This window comes from Mizuhopecten yessoensis, unplaced genomic scaffold, assembly GCF_002113885.1.
Source record: "Mizuhopecten yessoensis strain PY_sf001 unplaced genomic scaffold, ASM211388v2 scaffold4947, whole genome shotgun sequence".
Classification (NCBI taxonomy): Eukaryota; Metazoa; Mollusca; class Bivalvia; order Pectinida; family Pectinidae; genus Mizuhopecten; species Mizuhopecten yessoensis.
In genome coordinates this window covers 865,983-885,157 of record NW_018405801.1, presented here as the reverse complement: position 1 = coordinate 885,157, position 19,175 = coordinate 865,983, and the positions used below count along the sequence as shown (strand labels likewise).

At 36.1% G+C, this 19,175-nt stretch overlaps 1 protein-coding gene across 1 annotated transcript; it reads right to left on the bottom strand.

Annotated features, from left to right (window-relative positions):
- Positions 1-903: 903 nt before the first annotated feature.
- On the bottom strand, positions 904-14,385 carry LOC110450051 (protein saal1-like). The gene is made up of 12 exons (XM_021497283.1): positions 14,234-14,385; positions 13,450-13,601; positions 12,726-12,836; positions 12,124-12,207; positions 11,151-11,230; positions 10,279-10,338; positions 9,673-9,788; positions 8,942-9,065; positions 5,743-5,825; positions 4,984-5,151; positions 2,915-3,273; positions 904-1,986 (listed from the first exon to the last, which is right to left on the bottom strand). The coding sequence occupies exons 1-12, from the start codon at positions 14,241-14,243 to the stop codon at positions 1,723-1,725; spliced, it is 1,611 nt and encodes a 536-aa protein (XP_021352958.1). The 5' UTR covers positions 14,244-14,385; the 3' UTR covers positions 904-1,722.
- Between the last annotated feature and the right edge of the window lie 4,790 nt (positions 14,386-19,175).

Here is a 19,175-nt window from a genome sequence, read left to right as displayed (position 1 = left end):
CGATTTTAAGTTCGAATGATGGTTTTCCGAATCATTGCAAATTATATAGGCAGGGAATTCTTGGTCATCAAGCAAGCATCTGGGTCTTGAGAAGAAGATTTTTGAAATTTTAGTCAATTTGACCCTTTTTGGCCCCGTCCCTCAGGCCCCTGGGGGCTGGGGAAAAAACTAAACCGGCAACTATTTTTGTTGACCTTTAGCCATGGAAGGTTTCTGCAAAATTTCATTGAAATTGGTTCAGCGGTTTTGGAGAATTGTTTACGGACGGACGATGGATGACGCCAGACAAAAGGCGATTGCAATAGGTCACTTGAGACTTTGTCTCAGGTGACCTAAAAATGTAGGAGAAAATCTCCCGACAAATTATCAAATACTGTAAGGAACAAAGGGCAATCACTTTTTCAAAACTCGTCGAATCAAAATCCTTTTAAAGGGAGACACAGCTTCATATCATGATGATAATGTATACCAAGTTTCAAAGAGATCTGTTGAAAAAAGTAGGAGAAGATTGCCGGACAAAAATCAAATACTGAAATAAACAAAGGGCAATAACTTTTGCAAAAATTGTCGAATCAAAATTCTTTTCAAGGCAACACAACAACATATCATGATTATTTAGCCTACTAAGTTTCAAAGAAATCCGTCAAAAGATTTAGGAGGAGATTGCCGGTTCAAATACTGAAATGAACAAAGGGCAATAACTTTTGGAACAATTGTCAAATCAAAACTCTTTTAAGGGGGACACAACTTCATGATTATAATGTAAACCGAGTTTCAAAGAGTTTGGTCGAAAAATGTAGGAGAAAATTGCCGGACAAACAAAAGTTTACATTGGACGGACAAACCCATACCATAATACTCCCGTCAAATTTGACGGGCGTGTAAAAACAAAGCTGATTCATTTTCTGATTTATTTATTTCTCTATATGCAATATTCATCAACATTAACAATATCAACAAAGATTTGAGTTTCTACTCAAGTTTTACTCAAGTAAACTTCCAAATGTTTCCTCTTTCATTAGTCCATGAAACAATTCACCAGCTTAATATTACACAAGCATATAATTTTTTGTCTAATTTCACTATATCCAGAATCAATCTGTTGCAACAAACCAAATATTGACAAATTTAAAAGTAATCCTCTAACTCGTTTAATAACAATATTTTTAATAGGCCCAGCGGTCCTGAATCGCCCACATGGATATATATATAAGCAAACAAGGAAAATATTCTTGTTAAAACTATTTTCTTTACATTAACATTTATTTCCCCCATTTTAGGTTTCGTCTCATACCGATGCTTCATAGTGAATCTGGCTCAGATTATTAAACAGGCACATGTTGATCAAATAGAAATAGATTAGTATGATTTTGATCAATTTCAATGCTATGCATGCACCGATTTCATAAACTTCAAAGTTATGTACGACTATTGTGTACTTTACTGTAAAATCAAAGTACAGGACCGCCCTACTTTACACGATCACCTGTATCCCTGCATAGAAATTTCAATGCGACAGATATAGCTTACAACCCATTGAAATAGGGAGCATGTATCAAAATATTATAAAATTGCTACTTAGGTATTTTTCATTTAGTCATGATCATGATGCTTTTAAGAATACTAAAGTAAGCAGAATATTACATTTCAGCCATGGTTTTCAGCCATTCACCTTGTGGTTTTATTATTGGTCCAGTATTTCTATAAATGGACCTTGAACCATTATTGACCTAATGATTCTTGTACTGTAGAGTCACATCTATCCAAGTTTCTACCCGACAAGACATCGTCAATAACGCGAGGCAGTCTCTCTTGTTTATGGCTATTGGCCGCGTCGACCAACCAGTCTAAAGCACAAAAAGGTTCATTCGGCATCTCTTTCATGATATATATCAGATGTTTAAGTCTTACTCTGCTACAGGAGGAGTTAAGATACACCAGGATATCCTTCACTGTTTGGTCTTCTTGTTCTGCCAGGGAAGTAAACTGAAAAAGAAAGAGAAAGACACACACTGATTATACCCAAATTACACACTTCAAACTAACCTATTAACCCATTCACCCCTAAAGTCACATTTGAACCTTACCAAATCAAAGTCCAGATGAAAAATGTTGGGGTGAATGCCCTAATGGAGAGGTGCCCAGTCCTGAGGAAGCTGATGGTAATTCTACAGTACCTGTATTCTTCCTATCCCCCAGCCTAGAAAAATATAATTTGTGTGGAGGGTCACCTCCCAGGCCAGGACCACTGACTGTCTGCTCCCTAACAATGTACCGTGTACTTTTTTACTATCCTCATCAAAAGCCAGTGACACATGCTTACTAAACATAATACTGGTGATTTTTATAAGCTGTATAGTGTAATTTAGTCAGAAAACCAACCTTGATAGTATCAAAACATTCATCGCAGTGAATTTCAAACACACGTTAATTTACAAAACAAATTCTGAATAATAGGATTCATCAGTTTGGTATGAAAAATAAAGACTATGTTTGTTTTGATTATAAATGTGAATTGAAAACTTATTTTGCAAGGTTTCGAAAATAAGGGGCGGAATGGGTAAACATGTTACCCGTTCCTCTGACTGCCTGCAGTATTAGAGTGCAATTGGGCAAAATGTCTCTATATTTTCGACAGCTGCCTTTACTGATTCGGCCCACTATGGCTTACATCTTTATTAGTGAGTGTTTTTTTAGCGATTTAGAGTCCAGACGCCACTCCTTGTTTGACAAAGGAAACAGACATTTTCGAAAGCTTGAAAAATAAGTTTTCAACTCTTATTTGTGTTCAAAACAAACTTGGCCTTTATAAATTCGAAATACCACTCATACATTTCTAGACACAGACCAAAAATACAAAAGACCTACAGAAACGGAAAATCAAGAAGTTTCAGTGATTAAAATTACAACCTACCACATCATAGAGGAACCCTTTAACGATGTTGTAGAGCACTGAAAGCTTGTTGGCCGAAGCCTCACTGTCCTTTTTTGCAGAGTCAACAGTTTGAGATGAAGATTGAGGTTTTTGATGAGTGTCCTGGGACCCCCCTGCTTCACTAGAGGAATCCCCACATCTTGTGCTATTATCACCATTTTGATGTAGATTTTGTGAGGCATTTAGTCCACTTGTTTTGGTCTGTGATGAAGTAAATGAAGACGAGGGTGACTGAGAACATTCTGATGAGTCCCGAAGGGAACAAGACAACCTTGACATCTGTACCAGTGGTGATAGAACTTCAAGGATTTTTACAAATATTCTTATCAACTTCTCATCTGAAAACAAAAACAGCTTTGTTATCATCTTTCATATGTACAATGAGCATTTAAAACTTAACAAGAGGCCCAGTGGGCCTGTTTAGCTCACAGAGATACTTAACAATCATGGTAAATTAATCTCATTCAAAGTAGTTTTCCAAATATTCCCACATTATCTAGCCCCAATCGGCTATCTGACCAAGCGTCGGGGCCAGCTCTGGAGACATAATCATAGTTTCAATTTTATGTTTTAAGTATAATCTTTATAATATGAATAAAATAATATCCGATGTGCTTTTTTTTTTATAATTGCTTGGTGTTTTTTTTATTTAAAACAAAGTGCATCATTGTTGCATTGACAAATCTGGTGTATTACAAATGTTGTTCGAACTCCTTTCTCCCAAATCTGATTTTCTGAAAGTTGACAGGTATGGCTACTACATTATATAAATATTACATTCATTAGAGTGTGACAAATGGAGTGTCTGATCACAGGCGAGTAAAACACAGTAGCAAATGGAGTGTCTGATCACAGGCGAGTAAACCACAGTAGCGAATTGAGTGTCTGATCACAGGCGAGTAAAACACAGTAGCGAATGGAGTGCCTGATCACAGGCGAGTAAAACACAGTAGCAGATGGAGTGTCTGATCACAGGCGAGAAAAACACAGTAGCAAATGGAGTGTCTGATCACAGGAGAGTAAAACACAGCAGCAAATGGAGTGTCTGATCACAGGCAAGAAAAACACAGTAGCAAATGGAGTGTCTGATCACAGGAGAGTAAAACACAGTAGCAGATGGAGTGTCTGATCACAGGCAAGAAAAACACAGTAGCAAATGGAATGTCTGATCACAGGAGAGTAAAACACAGTACCGTATGGAGTGGCTGATCACAGGCGAGTAAAACTCAGTAGCAGATGGAGTGTCTGATCACGGGCGAGTAAACCACAGTACCAACTGGAGTATCTGATCACAGGCGAGTAAACCCCAGCAGCAAATGGAGTGTCTGATCACAGGCGAGTAAAGCACAGTAGCAGATGGAGTGTCTGATCACAGGCGAGTAAAACACAGTAGCAGATGGAGTGTCTGATCACGGGCGAGTAAACCACAGTACCAAATGGAGTATCTGATCACAGGCGAGTAAAACACAGCAGCAAATGGAGTGTCTGATCACAGGCGAGTAAAACACAGCAGCAGATGGAGTGTCTGATCACAGGCGAGTAAAACACAGTAGCGAATGGAGTGCCTGCAGACCTACATGCACAATAAATTGCAATAAAAAACATGGCGCTGAAATGAACCATACGCACATCTTCTTTGCGTGGTCACTATTTTGCACTGTGACACACACTGTCACTCATTGCTCTATTGCTAGCTAGGGTGTTGGGAAGCACCCTTCAATTGGCTCAATGTTAAAGCGAATGTGAAAGTGTGAAATGAACAATTTGTCTTGACCATTCAGGCTACAGGATTTTCACTAGAGGTATTATAAAGTTATTTACCATAGGAAGACTTGTAACTGACTACTTATAGCAGGTGATTGCCAGGTGGTTGTTAGACAGCTTTTACTGTGGATCAGGTTGTCCTTGGTTTAGCGCTTTTGTACTGTGAATTAATATACAAATTCTTACAGCATATTATACTGCAGGCATAAGCCTTTTAACAATCTGTATGAACTTTCTTTAAAACTATCACCAGATGAAATCATTATTTTTATGTTGAATCTTACTTGTGAGGAGTTTATCGTGGACAGAATCGTCTGACAGGAAGAGAATGTTGAGTACGGACAGTGCAGAGGCGAGACATGAATCTCCTCCATCTAGATCCACAATCTCATCCTCGCAAAGCATGTCAAGGTGCTTCATCAGCGGCACTTCCAGGGCAGCACTACATGTCACTGAAATGAAACAGTTCTTTATTTATCACACTTACAGTTATCTGTAATTCCCAACTTTCTTTTTTAGACAGGCTAAATATAAATATAGATTATGATATGATGCTGAACTGAAACAATATCTTCTCAATACAGTATAATATCACAACTTCGAAAGATCGGAAATAAACAAAAACATCCTAGTTATCAGTGTTTTCTCCAGGTTTGAAAAAATTGGGGGCATTGGTATTGTGATATAAGCAGAATATAGAAATTGATCGGGGGGTGGGAGAAGGGGGAGATGTCACCACCCACCACCCCACCCCCTTCTGGAGAAAACACGTGAGTATTGCATTGAGTCAAGGAATAAAATTGTAATATAACTTTAAGTGTGATGTACAATGCTTGCCTCTATGCTATCTCATACCTGACATCTCTCTTAATCTGTCAGTTTTAGTCATGTCAGAGCAATGCCTGGTTGCACTGTCCTTACTAATATGATGGTATGAAACCCAGTTGCTTATGAACATATTTTTATGATGCTGGACAACAGAAATGTAAATATCAGACAGTATTTTTAAAATCTAACTGCTTCAAGTTGGTTGTTTCACATACCTAATGTTTCAACCCCTTTCTCTGTGGTGGAAAAAATCTGGAATATGTGGAAGTAAATCTCCAGGGCTTCACTGTGATGACACCTGCCAAGGAAAAGTGACATGCAAATGACAGGATGATAGATACAATAAGGATTTACCAATGCTGTGATTTTCATCTGTGAATTTGGGGCCTTAAAAAGTTACATGTATATATTATTACATTCTTTTCCAAATGACAGGACATGTCTCTCAGCCATGTGCTGTTATGATGCATGAACAGGTGACTCTGCATGGTTCCAATGGAAATGGAGCTCAACACAATGCTTTACCAAAGAAATGAAATTTAAATAAACGAAGTCAGTGGAATGAAAATATAAGGCCACAGTGACCTACATTTGATATATTAGTGTATTACTCCTAAAGATATTTCATATTTGTCGCTGATGACAACTGCTTTCAGTGGAAATGGAGCTAAACACATTGATTTACCAAAGAAAGGGAATTAAAAGTCAGTGGAATGAAAAATATAGGCCACAGTGACCTACATTTGATATATTGGTGTACATATATATAGTACTCCTAAAAATATATTTTGAAGTTGATGACTGCTAAAGGTGGGGTCAATATTTGGCCCCCTCTTTGATTTCTTTTATTCTTCTGCCATATGTAGATACGTAAAAATTATCAATAACTGCATAAATGATTATTCATAATTACAACTGATAACCGTAGACACCAGGTTAAGTGACCCCGGGGGGGTATAATGGAAACAGCTTGTCTGTCTGTCCGTAGAAAAAGTTTGTCCGGTCAACTCCTTCTAAGGTAATGGACCAATTTCAACGAAAGTTCCAAGATATAATAACGGACGTCTGAAGTTGTGCATCCAGGTATTATTTTTTTCATTTTGACCCTTGTTTTACAAAGTTATGGCCCTTTGTTGAAACATCCTTGTACGGACATGCCCTCCAAAACCAAGGGGTCAATTTCAACGAAAGTTTTCAGATATGATAACTACTACCTGGTGTTGTGCATACAGGCATTGTTTTTTCAATCTGACCCTTTTGTACATAGAAATGACCTTTTGTTGAAAAACACTTGTCCAGACAACTCCTCCAAAACTGTGGCGCCAATTTCAACGGAAGTTTATAGATATGGTAACTGCCCCCTGACATTGTACATCCAAAGTAGTGCGTTTTCATTCCGACCCTTTAAGAGGAGTTATGGCCCTTTGTTGAAAAAATAACTTTGTCTGCCTCATAAACTACTGGGTCAATTTCAATGAAAGTTAACAGATATGGTAATTACCCCCTGATGTCATGCACAAGGGTAGTAATTTTTCATTTCGACTATTTTTAAGGAATTATGGCCCTTTGTTAAAAATATTTGTCTTGACAGCTCTTTCTTAACTACTAGGTCGATTTCAGCAAAACTGGTTCATCTGGGCTAACAAGATTTGGTATGTAAGAATGTTTGGCATTGGGAGGGAGTACAGGAAGTATGTCAGTGACCTATATACTTAAATAATTACTGATGGGTGACTATGGCCATCTTCACTAGCCAAGTGTTCATTTTGTATACACTCCACTTACCCTTGGCGGATATAGCCATGTTTACCGAGCCTTCAAATTTTCGTGCGTTGTCTATCGCTCGCATCCAATGAAAGTCTTACATATAGTGCTGTTGACGAAGGAAAACAGTAATGGTGACGCCCTGTACCACGGAAGCACGTTGTCGTTTATGTCAGGGTGTTTTGCCCCCAAAAAATAGGCGCACGGTCTTTTGGGAAACTTCCGGAGTTTTAAATCAGTTGGTGGAAATCCTTGACTACATGCCACATGTAAATGATGACCTGGGAAAATATGTGTGCTGCCTTTGGATTGTTTTCATATTGCTCTGTCATTTATACTCCACCTTGACATACACATGCTTTTGTCGACAAGCCGATGGAGTGTGTATGTAATGGTCATTCTGATTGGTTAAAAAAATTTTGGGAGCAGAGCGATAACTCGGTATATCCGCTAGGCGGCAGTGGAGGGAATTATGAAAGGGTAAGTGGAATGTATACGAAGCGAACACTTGGCTAGCGAATATGGACTATGGATTGCTTTGCAATGCTTTGTCTTATATAGTTAGCCCTTTGCTTACAGTTCACGTTTTTATAGGAGCGGGAGGTATTAGTTAACCTTTGGCTTACAGTTCTAGTAATTATTTTATTTTGCCTATTGTCCATTCATTAAACAAAATATGAAGGAATATTACATTAATTTTTATCGTTAACTCTTAACAAATAAAGTAAGGAAAGATATCCTTGTCCGACTCCCAATACAAACATTTTATTTTAGCAAATTTGATTTAGTGACCTTAATCAAAGGTCAAGGTCATCAATGTTTACAAAATTTAAATCCATTCACATGAACAACCTACTTGCCAAATATCAAGACCCAATGACCTATGGTCATGAAGAAACACAACTTAAAGGAAAAGTGGAAAGAAAGCTATGTTTTTCTTTTATTTGAATCAAAAGTGTTATATGACATATTTACTGGTTGTCAACTTTTTTGAAATTCCTGATGTTGAAAGTTGATATTGGTAGCCAACTTTCAAGCAAGTATGAAAAATAGACTCATTTAAGAACTGTGTTAATTATCTAGTCAAAAAAGGAAATTTTCTCATTTATTATAATAGTAATGAAATGGTGTAATATTTGGTATCAACATAACAGTTGGAATATGTTGCACACGATGATGATAAAATTTTATAGTAATTATGTCATTTAAATGCTCTAGGAGGAATTGTATTACCGCACCTTTAACACCCACACAGGTGTAAGTCAATGAGGTCCCATTTATCATAAAATAAACTGTGAAAATAACTGTTCCTGATTTAATCTTCCTATACCGATACCTTTTTGTATTTATCTTGTTTTGAAATTCCAAGCAGGGGTTGACGCTAATGTTAAATCTCCATAGACAATGACCCTACCTTTGTAGCACTTTGCTTGTCTAAACCAAAACAAACAAGAAGGGAAAGATTGATAGACAGACGAAAAAGGCATACGCCCCACTCTAAATATGAAATTGGACATCCCTGCAGTCAATGTAAGAAATAAGAAAAGAAATACAATAATATGTGTTCACTTACCACAACCTACTATCAATATTTGACAATAGAAATGTACTGGTAAACTGAAACAAACTGTTAGTTTTGTGTGGCCTTACCCTAGTTGTTTGATGGCCTCCATCAATGCAGTGACAAACTCAGGTGTGGCCCAGGCATCACACATGTCCTCCCGTTGGTCAAGTAGGATATCTATCACCTCCCCGGCATTCTTCAGCAGATCACCTTTAATAATATTGTACAAATCAAAGTCACACAGCAGGACGTCTTTTGGGCACAAGTTTTGAAATAAATAGCAGTTTCAGTGTGTTAACCTCTAGAGTACTTTGCTGTGATTTTTAAAAAAAACTGCAAGATATTATTTGACTAGAAAATGTTTATAAAACAAACATATGTCCCCGCATTTTCTTTGAAGGAATTGAGCCAAACAGGAAGTGCTAAGCAAAGAAACAGATCTAAATAAAATGTCTAACCAAAGTCGGTGAAGTGGACAATAAAGGTCACAGTGACCTACATTTGAAGTACTTCTAAAGATGTTTCCACATTATTATGTAGTTTTACAGAAAGTAATTGAAACACAACAAAGATTTTTTTGCACACAAACGGAAAAGGCAAAAGCTAAAAGCCCCTCCATTTTATTGTGGGCCATGGAGAGGGGGGGCATAAAAATGATGCAAGATCGAGTCAAATTTTCAATAAGGGTACACAGTACAGTATGTAGGACATCTGAATTTTATAATAGAAAAAATCTTTAAGTCACAGTTTGTATTAGATTTTGATAAAGATCTGTCAATGTATGAATATAGTATTGAATAGTAAGCCCGAAACATACAGTTAGTTGAGCTGTTCAGGATAAAGATGAGATTGTTGAGGATGTCCTCAGACTCTGACACAGCTGATATCCAGGGTCCACTCGTGGAGGGCTTCGATAAACTTGTGTACAACAACCTGGGGAACAATCAATGACACATTTTATACACAGAATTTTCGTGGGATAGAGAAAACATATAATTAAAACTGGTGTTTCAGTATGCATGGCATTCACTCAACCTATAAATTAAAAATGCAACTGACATCACCATTTTCTGTTACCAAATTAAACCTATTAATGAAATTCCTGAGTTTTTCCTAACTACAGACAAATTTTACTCGAATATGAGTTTAGCCCTTGCCTTAGTGTAGTGAAAAAATTAACCAAGTTTCATCAGGATCTGGTCATTTTCAAATGCCAGGAAAGGGTAAGCTTTTTAATATGCACAAATTTTACTCAAATTTGAATTTAACTTTAGCCTCGATATATTGATGAAGCTTAACAAGGTTTATCAAAACTGAAGGCTGCTCAGGCAAGGTATCTTGAAGAAATCAAAGTGTGAACAGATAGACTCCTCAATAAGATAACATGTCCAAAGGTTTTGACAGACATTAAATCTATTCTTACCTTGTAGATTCTACTAAAGTTGGTGGGTCTCTATTTTCCAGTAGCATGATAATCAAACTTCTGAAAAAGAAAAGAGAAACATTGATCTATTTCTTCCGACAGATTTTATCTTTCTGACAACTGGATACATGCAATATCACAAGGCTGACACTGAACATATAGCTATATATTCAATGGCAATATGACACTAGCAATCTTTTGTCCAAATCACTTGCTTTTCTTGAACTTTAATGTCCATAAAATTCACAATTGGATTTTTCTCTCACTATTTATGAAGTAGATCTAACTTGATATGTAACAACTGTTCAAAACTGTTTTACCTAATTACTAGATAGAGGGTTGGGCAAAGGAAAATGTAATGCATGTTTATCGTTACTTTTTTCCATTAAAATATTGACAGAATTAATAAGATTCCTCTCCAATCGTTATGCTCAGTTTGTCATTTAATATAACAGTGTAAGTGAGAAACATATCAGCTGACCCACTACTGAACTGCAATACAAGGTAAGAGTGAAGAAAACTGTAGGTCTAGTAACTAGATAACAATATTATGAGGAACATTTGTTAAAGGACATTCAAAATTGAATCAGATTTCTTGAAATACACTTTTATAAAAAGCAAAATACTGTATTTGCCCTAATTAACACACTGCTCTTAATGAAGCATAAAACAGGGGTGAAGTGAAAAATTACGCATAAGAAACAACTGTTAACCATATACACACATCAATCAACTTTGTGACTTGGAAATGGAATTTTTCTATCAATGACTCAATCATAATCAAACCATAAGATATTGTTTTCGAAACTAAGCGGAAGGTGCTTGTCATTAATAAGTCAATACAGTATTATATATCCATAAATATAACTTACATGAGTTGTGAATTTTCAGACATCACCTGACTGATTTCTTCATCGCATGCCATGTTGCCAAGGATACCAACACATATTTCCTGTAACAATGATCCCCAGTACATATATCTAATCAACAAATACTTTCTCTGTAGCCTAAATCTAAGTGATAGAATATCAATATGACACAAATCAATGACGGTCTGTGTGTCTTATTTAATGGCCAATCAACATATATGGTCATGCAGTCAGTGACCAAGGGAGGCCATTCAGAAAAGAAAGCAGTATAGGGTATAACAGAAATATAGACCAATTTAGGAGCCTCTAATCAGGGCTAGACATTATGAAGGGTAGCCTGATATTCTGAGACCAGCGAAATGTTAAGCTGGACTAGTGGTTCTAAAAACTGATATTGCTTATCCTGTTGAATTATTTTGGTGAGTGTTATTTGTATGGGGACTAGCACAAATTGGAAAAAAATGATTTATAGTCCTGCTCTTATGTAATCCATAATAATGATTTTGTTGAGCTCACAGGGGCAACTATCGAGAGATTATTTTAAAGAAAAGGCTTTATAATGAACTCTTGATCAATACACTACCAAGCAAAGCTGATGAGTTTAATATGAAGATGTAACAAATATATTTCAGAACAGAACTTCACATTGTGTTCTTCATAGCCATGTAATTATAAGGTACATCCCATGGCCATATGACTGCTTATTACGCAAGACATTTCAAAATTTTGAAATATAGGTACATCAAAGTAACAGACTATCCAAAACAAATATCGGAAAAGGAATTAACTTGAGGGTTTTATTTATCAAATGCCCTCATTTTGGCTTTTGCTGCAAATCCATGACTTATTGCATTTGTTTACTTATAATCTGATTGATTTATCACACCACATAATAGCTTTACTTTATGATAAAATTGATATTTTTTGTCCTCAAGTCTTTTAAGCTTTTGATAACTAGGTCATTTCATGTCCTTACCGTAACTCTTGGTGCCTTCGACTTCCCAATGACACTTACGAAAATGTCTAATGCTTTGAATTCTTGCAAGAATTTTGCAACATCCTGCAAATCATAAAAAATAAAGCATATTAAATAAAGTGTTATTAAACACATAACGCAAGTGTTTATTCAAGCATTTTTGTTACTATAAAAAATTCGGAAGAAAGTGCAAAAACATTGCACTGATACTTTTCCTTTTATGTTTTAGACAAAAAAAAAATAGAAATATGATTAGGGTTGTTGCTACCAAAATTGATTGAATTATAATGCTTTTAGAATGTTTCCTTTAACTTTATATGTGCACAAAGTCCTTCTTCAAAATCCAATTTGGACCTGGTAAGCTGTAAATTAAACATATGTTATTTTGTCTCATTAACTTCCTCATTGCACCTGTCTTATGCAAGATCTTTTTTATCCATAGGTATTATTAATATTGAATTAATTTAAGATATCTGCACTTATTTTTCATATATCATATTTGCCTACTTATAAGGCATGTTGAAAAAATAAAAAGAATAGAAATCAAGGCTGAATATTGACAGGCTTCGAAAAAATATCAAACCATTGATTCAATACATTACCATATTCATGGAGATATCCCAGAGCTTGCACAGCTCATTCTGTAGTTCCTCATCAACATCCAGTCCAAATTCAGCATCCTCATCTCCTGGCTCCGGATCTTTTTCTACCTCCTGCCCATTGCAACAATATCAAAAAGTTACAGATTTCTAAATAAATTTTGACTTGTCTTCTTATCATGTCATATCAAGCTAGCCCTCTATACCCAATATATTATTCTCGACTTCATATCAATTGTTAATAGTTCTTGATCTACATTTGTATGACACATCAAGTTCAATTTTCAATTCATGATATTTTGATAATTTAGTAACAAAATACTTGGAAATTGGCAGTCATTTTTGTTAAAATGGATCTTTCATGGAAAACCAGGACTTCTAATTGTGGTCCGGGATCTGCTAAGAAGCAAAACTGAAGAATCTTTTTCTTTCTTTCTTATCATTTCATTTGTGAAGAAAAAGGTTTTTGAATCTAATATTGACATGAATATATATCATAAATATTGTCGTGTCAGTGGTCCAAAATACAACCTTCAGACAATATATACAAATGCTTATATTCTTGCAGACATTTAAAACTAAAATGGAATAAGAAAATTGACTTCCCCATGTCATTTACCAACTGAAACCTAGCTTTATAATACATATTACTGGATCAAGCAGAATCTAAAGTCAGTCATGTATAGAGATGACAAAATTCTTCGACTTGGTTTTCTGTTTTGTGTACCTCAATAAGTTTCATGAGTGTGGAAAATAACCAGTGTTTACTGAAGGTTGTGTTACTTATGGCGTCTGCCTCTAGCAAATCTGTGTTACTGCGTAGTTCTGGAGGCGGAGACGGGTTACGGGTTGGTTCTGGAGAATCAACATGGACGATTTCTGAAAGATCAAATGATGTATATCTATAATATAGTAGCATTGCATGAGAAAGTTAAAAGGCCTACCGTGTTTGCCCTCAAAGACCCCATTATATTGGCAATATTCAAACCAAATGAGAATGATTGCATTAATCATTTTGTGTGCCAAGTTTCATCTGGTCCTTGTAAAGACATTTTGACAGATTAGAAATGTACATGATGGACTACATTAATTGTTAAACTTTAAAAGCTGAACACATATATATGTATACGAATGTAAATTTTTGTCACTATGTTTGCTTTTTGGGGTTTTTTTAAGCAGTTATGTTTTCCCCCGATTAATATCTGTAAACATGGTTATACTGGTTTTACAATGACAAATCTGTAGGCCTAGAGCAGTATTAGTGGCCACAAAATGAAGTCATCGATTATGCAGGGGCCCCATATTGGTACCTGTCAATCAAAATTGGGATGATTATGTGAAGAAGAATTACAATGTTATAATTTATTCAAGTACCTGCAAAAATAACAATGCAAGAAGAATATCGACGTCTCGGACCTAAAATTAACATTAGAAAAATTAGGACCGAATTGTCTTAATAACACGCACGAGGTAACGTCCACACAAACGTAATCGAAGATTTTATAACTCACCATCAGCCATGTTGCATGAACCTTAATTTTTCTTGCAAAATGTTAACTATGGTATGCATGCAGACATGATATAATGAAGGAATAATGAACAGATTGCCACTGTTGCAAAAATCAACACTTCCCGCTAACCGACTGACCCGTGGGATATCCCTTTCGACTACCTCAATTTTGATTGGTTGAAACGGGGATTCCGGATGTTGTCAAATCATGGCCAAACGACAGCCGTACATCTTTTTAACATTCCGGAAAAACGTGTTTTTGGCAAAGACTTGAAAGAGGTCTGCATTACCATTTGCAGTAGTCCGAAATCACTGACAATCTCCTATTTTTCATAACGCTAATGAGGGTGTATACAAAATAGATCGCTTGCTCAACACAGAGACAAGTCCGAAATAACTGCCTAGACTATTTTCCTTTCAATTTTTATTGATCTTAATTAGGACTAACAGAAGATGTATGTCTCTGCACGGAATTAGAGTATCTAAGTCCGTGGTCTCTGGTCCACATAAACGCGAACGGGTCTCTAATGATAAGTCATTAACGATATCAACCTTTAAAAGTGAAACATCGTATTATTCATAATTTTAGATAAAAGAATCGAAGATCGCATTAAGATCGTAAGGTAAAGTCTACGTCTATCGATATTTTTCATTTAAAGTACAAATATTTGGATAAATTGCAACAATCAAAAGTTTAAAATCAAACTTAAGTGTTTTATCTGAAAGGTTGTGATTACTTTGTTTAGTATTTGGTATATAAACATTTCTAAAACTAATTGATGTAGATAACGATCCAATTTGTATATGGTTACAGATGAAGTTACAAAATCTTATTCAACTGCTATATATAGATTTTAGGGTAAATCGTAGGTGACTGTACATGTACGCGGGTTAAAAAGCCCAACTTTCTTTGCACAAGCTTAAACATTCAGCATCTGCAATATGACTAAAATCATATCTAGACCACTGAGACCACTTCATGATATAATTACCTCACAGCGAGATAGCTACATGTAGGTACAGTTTATATAATTTTGTAACGAAGCAGTACCTTCTATCACGGAATTAAATTATCTAAGTCCGTGCTTCTATATATATAACCTATTTAATTTGCGACCATATTTACAAGACCTGTGATACGTTTATTAAAGGATTTTGGCAAAGATTTTTTTACATCTTGTAAAAATAAGCGAAACCTGTAATATACTTCTAAAAATAGATACCGAATCATCCACCAACACTTGTTCAGGCGTTTCCCGTTACCACAGTTCCCCTGAAAAGTACGAATATCTAGAGATATTTTTATCAGATATGTCATAAACAGACAGAGGATTCCTAAAGCCAAAATACCCATGCAGATATATACGAGGCTCTAGGCTTAACAGTTGTATGGGGCGAAACTTATGGAGTTCGGTACACCAACGGAAGTACTGGAATTCAAGAGTTTGGCTAGCCAGCTGTTTTGGACAGTGTGTCATGACTTTCCAAACATGTTTCTATCCATCTCTATCCCCTTGTTCTCTTTATCAGAACGTTTCAGTTCTGATCTTTCTAACACGTCTTTATAGGAAATATTTGGCTAAAGAAAAACAAAATAATCTCTGCGACGTGTTTTTGGAAAGTTTCTAATTTGTGTCCCAAAAGTATGGAACACACTGTGAGAGTTTCCCAGGTCAGAGACATATAAAGCCATGTTGTATATATGTCTCTGCCCAGGTAGATCTGCTTGTTTGACCCCTTGAAGATTCTGACACTGTCAATATTATCCAATTTTCTATCTTTGATGAACTTCCTGCCGAGGTACGAGAATCCATTGATTTCCTCAACTTAAGTTATATTGATGCTGATTTGATTTCCAACCTTGTGGTGCTTTTTAATTACTCTTTGATAAGGTTGGTTTGTTGTCTTGGTATAATTGTAGTATATATTTTAACATCAAATAATGTTTAAAAATAAGTAATTTAATACGACTTTGTACGCAACGTAGAAAATTAAAACGAATAATTTTGATAACTCAGAATCCACGACAAAAACAACAACATAATACCGAAACGTCAACAAAAGCGTTATCGGTACTGGAGTTGAAATATAAAGTAATGAAAAGTTTCCACCGAGACAATTGAAAATACAATAAGATTAAGACCAAATATTGTGGAATGGTAAACACCATTGTCAGCTACAATAGCTAAATTTTATGCGAAAACCTACTGGCAATATTGCGTATTGTTTATGTCCTTTTATGTGAAGAGCTACGTCCCTTTGATAATTTTTTCCATCCCGAAGTGAGTGAGGTAACACAGGAGGAATGTATATGCATTGTTCCCAAACACTTATGTTCACTTAATGTGAGGTTTTCCCATAGGTTCCTATATAGATCATGTGTTAACAGAAAAAATCACAAGAAGATGTACGTCGGCAATTTACGTAAAATTTCACGAATAATATTTGTTCGTTCTTGAAATGGTCGAAGAGCATATTGGTAAGTTTTTAACATTTTAGAGAATATCAGATGTTTACTAAACATATCAGAGAATATCAGATGTTTACTAAACATATTAGAGAATATCAGATGTTTACTAAACATATTAGATAGGCTAAAGCCACATACGATACACATGTTGTTGAAAATAACCTAGACAAGAAACTTTGGAAATTTATTCGGGAAGTTGTCCGAAAAAAGTCTTCCTCCATTTTAAATGTTGGTGAGGAGACAATTTTTGATAAGAAAAAAAAAATAGCAAATCATTTCAATGATTCCTTTTCGGAAATGGCCGGAAAGCTTTCATCTTCCTCAAGTGATCAAATATCAAACTTTGATCACTTAACAATCTTTCTAAAAACAAATCTGTCACCAGACCTAATATTACGTGGATCAGATGGGGAAGATGACCGGGGTTGAAATATGGAGGATGGAGCCCTTCCGGATATCATTCCAGCTAAGATCCGTGTATGATACGCTACCATCTCCTGTTAACCTGCATCAGTGGAGATTTACGGAGGATCCTTGCTGCAAACTATGCGGAGGAAGAGGAACAATGGCTCATATCTTGTCTGGTTGCAAAGAAGCACTAAGACAGGGTAGATACCGATAGAGGCACGACAACGTCTTGCGGGTCCGAGCAGATATCCTTGAAGTGGAGAGAAGGAAGGAAAGAACTGGTGTAAGAACAAACCAGGCTGGTATCAAGTTTGTGAAACCAGGGGAGAAAGCCACAGTGTAGCCTCGAAGCACCTCATCCATCTTGGAACGGGTGTCAACATGGGAGATGAAGGTTGACCTTGACAGGAAGCTTGTGTTTCCATGAATAGTGGAAACAACACTGAGGCCTGACATGGTAATATGGACAGAGCAATCCAGACACCTCATCGCCATAGAGCTCACCGTACCATGGGAGGAAGGCTGCGAGGAAGCCCACGAGAGGAAGAAAGCCAAGTATGATGAGCTAATGGTGGCTATGGCATAAACGAGAAGAGCCGATGTGGAAGCCGACATAGACGAGTAGTGGTTTGGCCACCACTACTGACCCACCAGCCGGAGGATGTAGTGATTAAGGGTCGAAACATCTGAAGAGGACTGGCCATCACCTGATGACGTCAAAGGAGGCTTCGCGACAAGAATGACAGCAGTGACGGACTTCAAGTCAAGGATGTCACAAAATGAAATACCATCATCTGTAAGCAATCATCACTGTTGATTTTACCCAAAAATATCGTGTTCACTTGATGTAAATAAAGCAGTAGGATTAGATGACATAAGTCCAAGGCTCCCTAGATAAGCTGGGGCCAAGATTGCTCAATCACTCACCTACATAATGAACATGAGCATCAAAAGTGGTAAATTTCCAACATACTGGAAGCTCGCTAAAGTCATGCCATTACACAAAAGTGGTAAGGCCTCAGAGTTGTCCAATTATATAGGCTTATTTCTATTTTACCTGTTATTTCCAAAATATTGAAAAGGCATGTTCGCAGCACTTTTAATAATTATCTAAATACCCAAGATCTCCTCCTCTCATCACAATCTGGTTTCCGGCAAAATTATTCATGTGAAACCGCCCTTTTAAATATTGTTAATAATTGGGCACATGAAATTGATCATGGAAATATAAACGTTGTTGTCTTCCTAGATTTTAGGAAGGCTTTTGACCTAGTTGACCATACTGTATCAATAGAAAAATTGAAAATGTACCAATGTGATGTCACTGCTGTATTTTGGTTCAAATCTTATTTAAGTGATAGGTATCAAAAAGTCTCTATTTCAGGAAATCTATCTCAGGCCAAGAGGATAACCCATGGGTTACCTCAGGGCTCAATCCTTGGTCCTTTTAAGGTTTTTAGTATTTATCAATGATTTACAGTTGATAACTGCTTGCAGGACGGACATGTACGCAGACGACTCTACACTGTCTGCTTCTGGTAAAACAGTTGAATTTGTCAGAGCGAAATTAGAACATGATTTATAGAGTGAAAGACTGGTGTTCTGACAATAAAATGATTGTTAATGCAGATAAGACAAAATGTACGTTTTTAATAACTAAACAGAGGCGCTGAAAGTCAAGTGAAATTATTTATTTTTTTTGTAATGGTTTTATCTTTCCAAGTTTTTCATTACATATACATACATAAACAGGACATTCACACATTCTCACATATACACACACGGACATGAATTTAGCATTATCACAATCATTTTCATTGTCATCATAATATCATCATCATCAACATCAGAATCATCAGCATCAGCATCAACAATATCATCATCATCATTCATCTTTATCATCGTCATCATCCTCTTTCATATATAATTATTCAATCATCACCATTGCCATCATCCATCATCATCATCATCATCATTATCATTATCATCATTGTCATTTAATCTTTATCATCATCATTCAATCGTCATTCCATACGTATCTTCATCAACATAACATCATCATCAT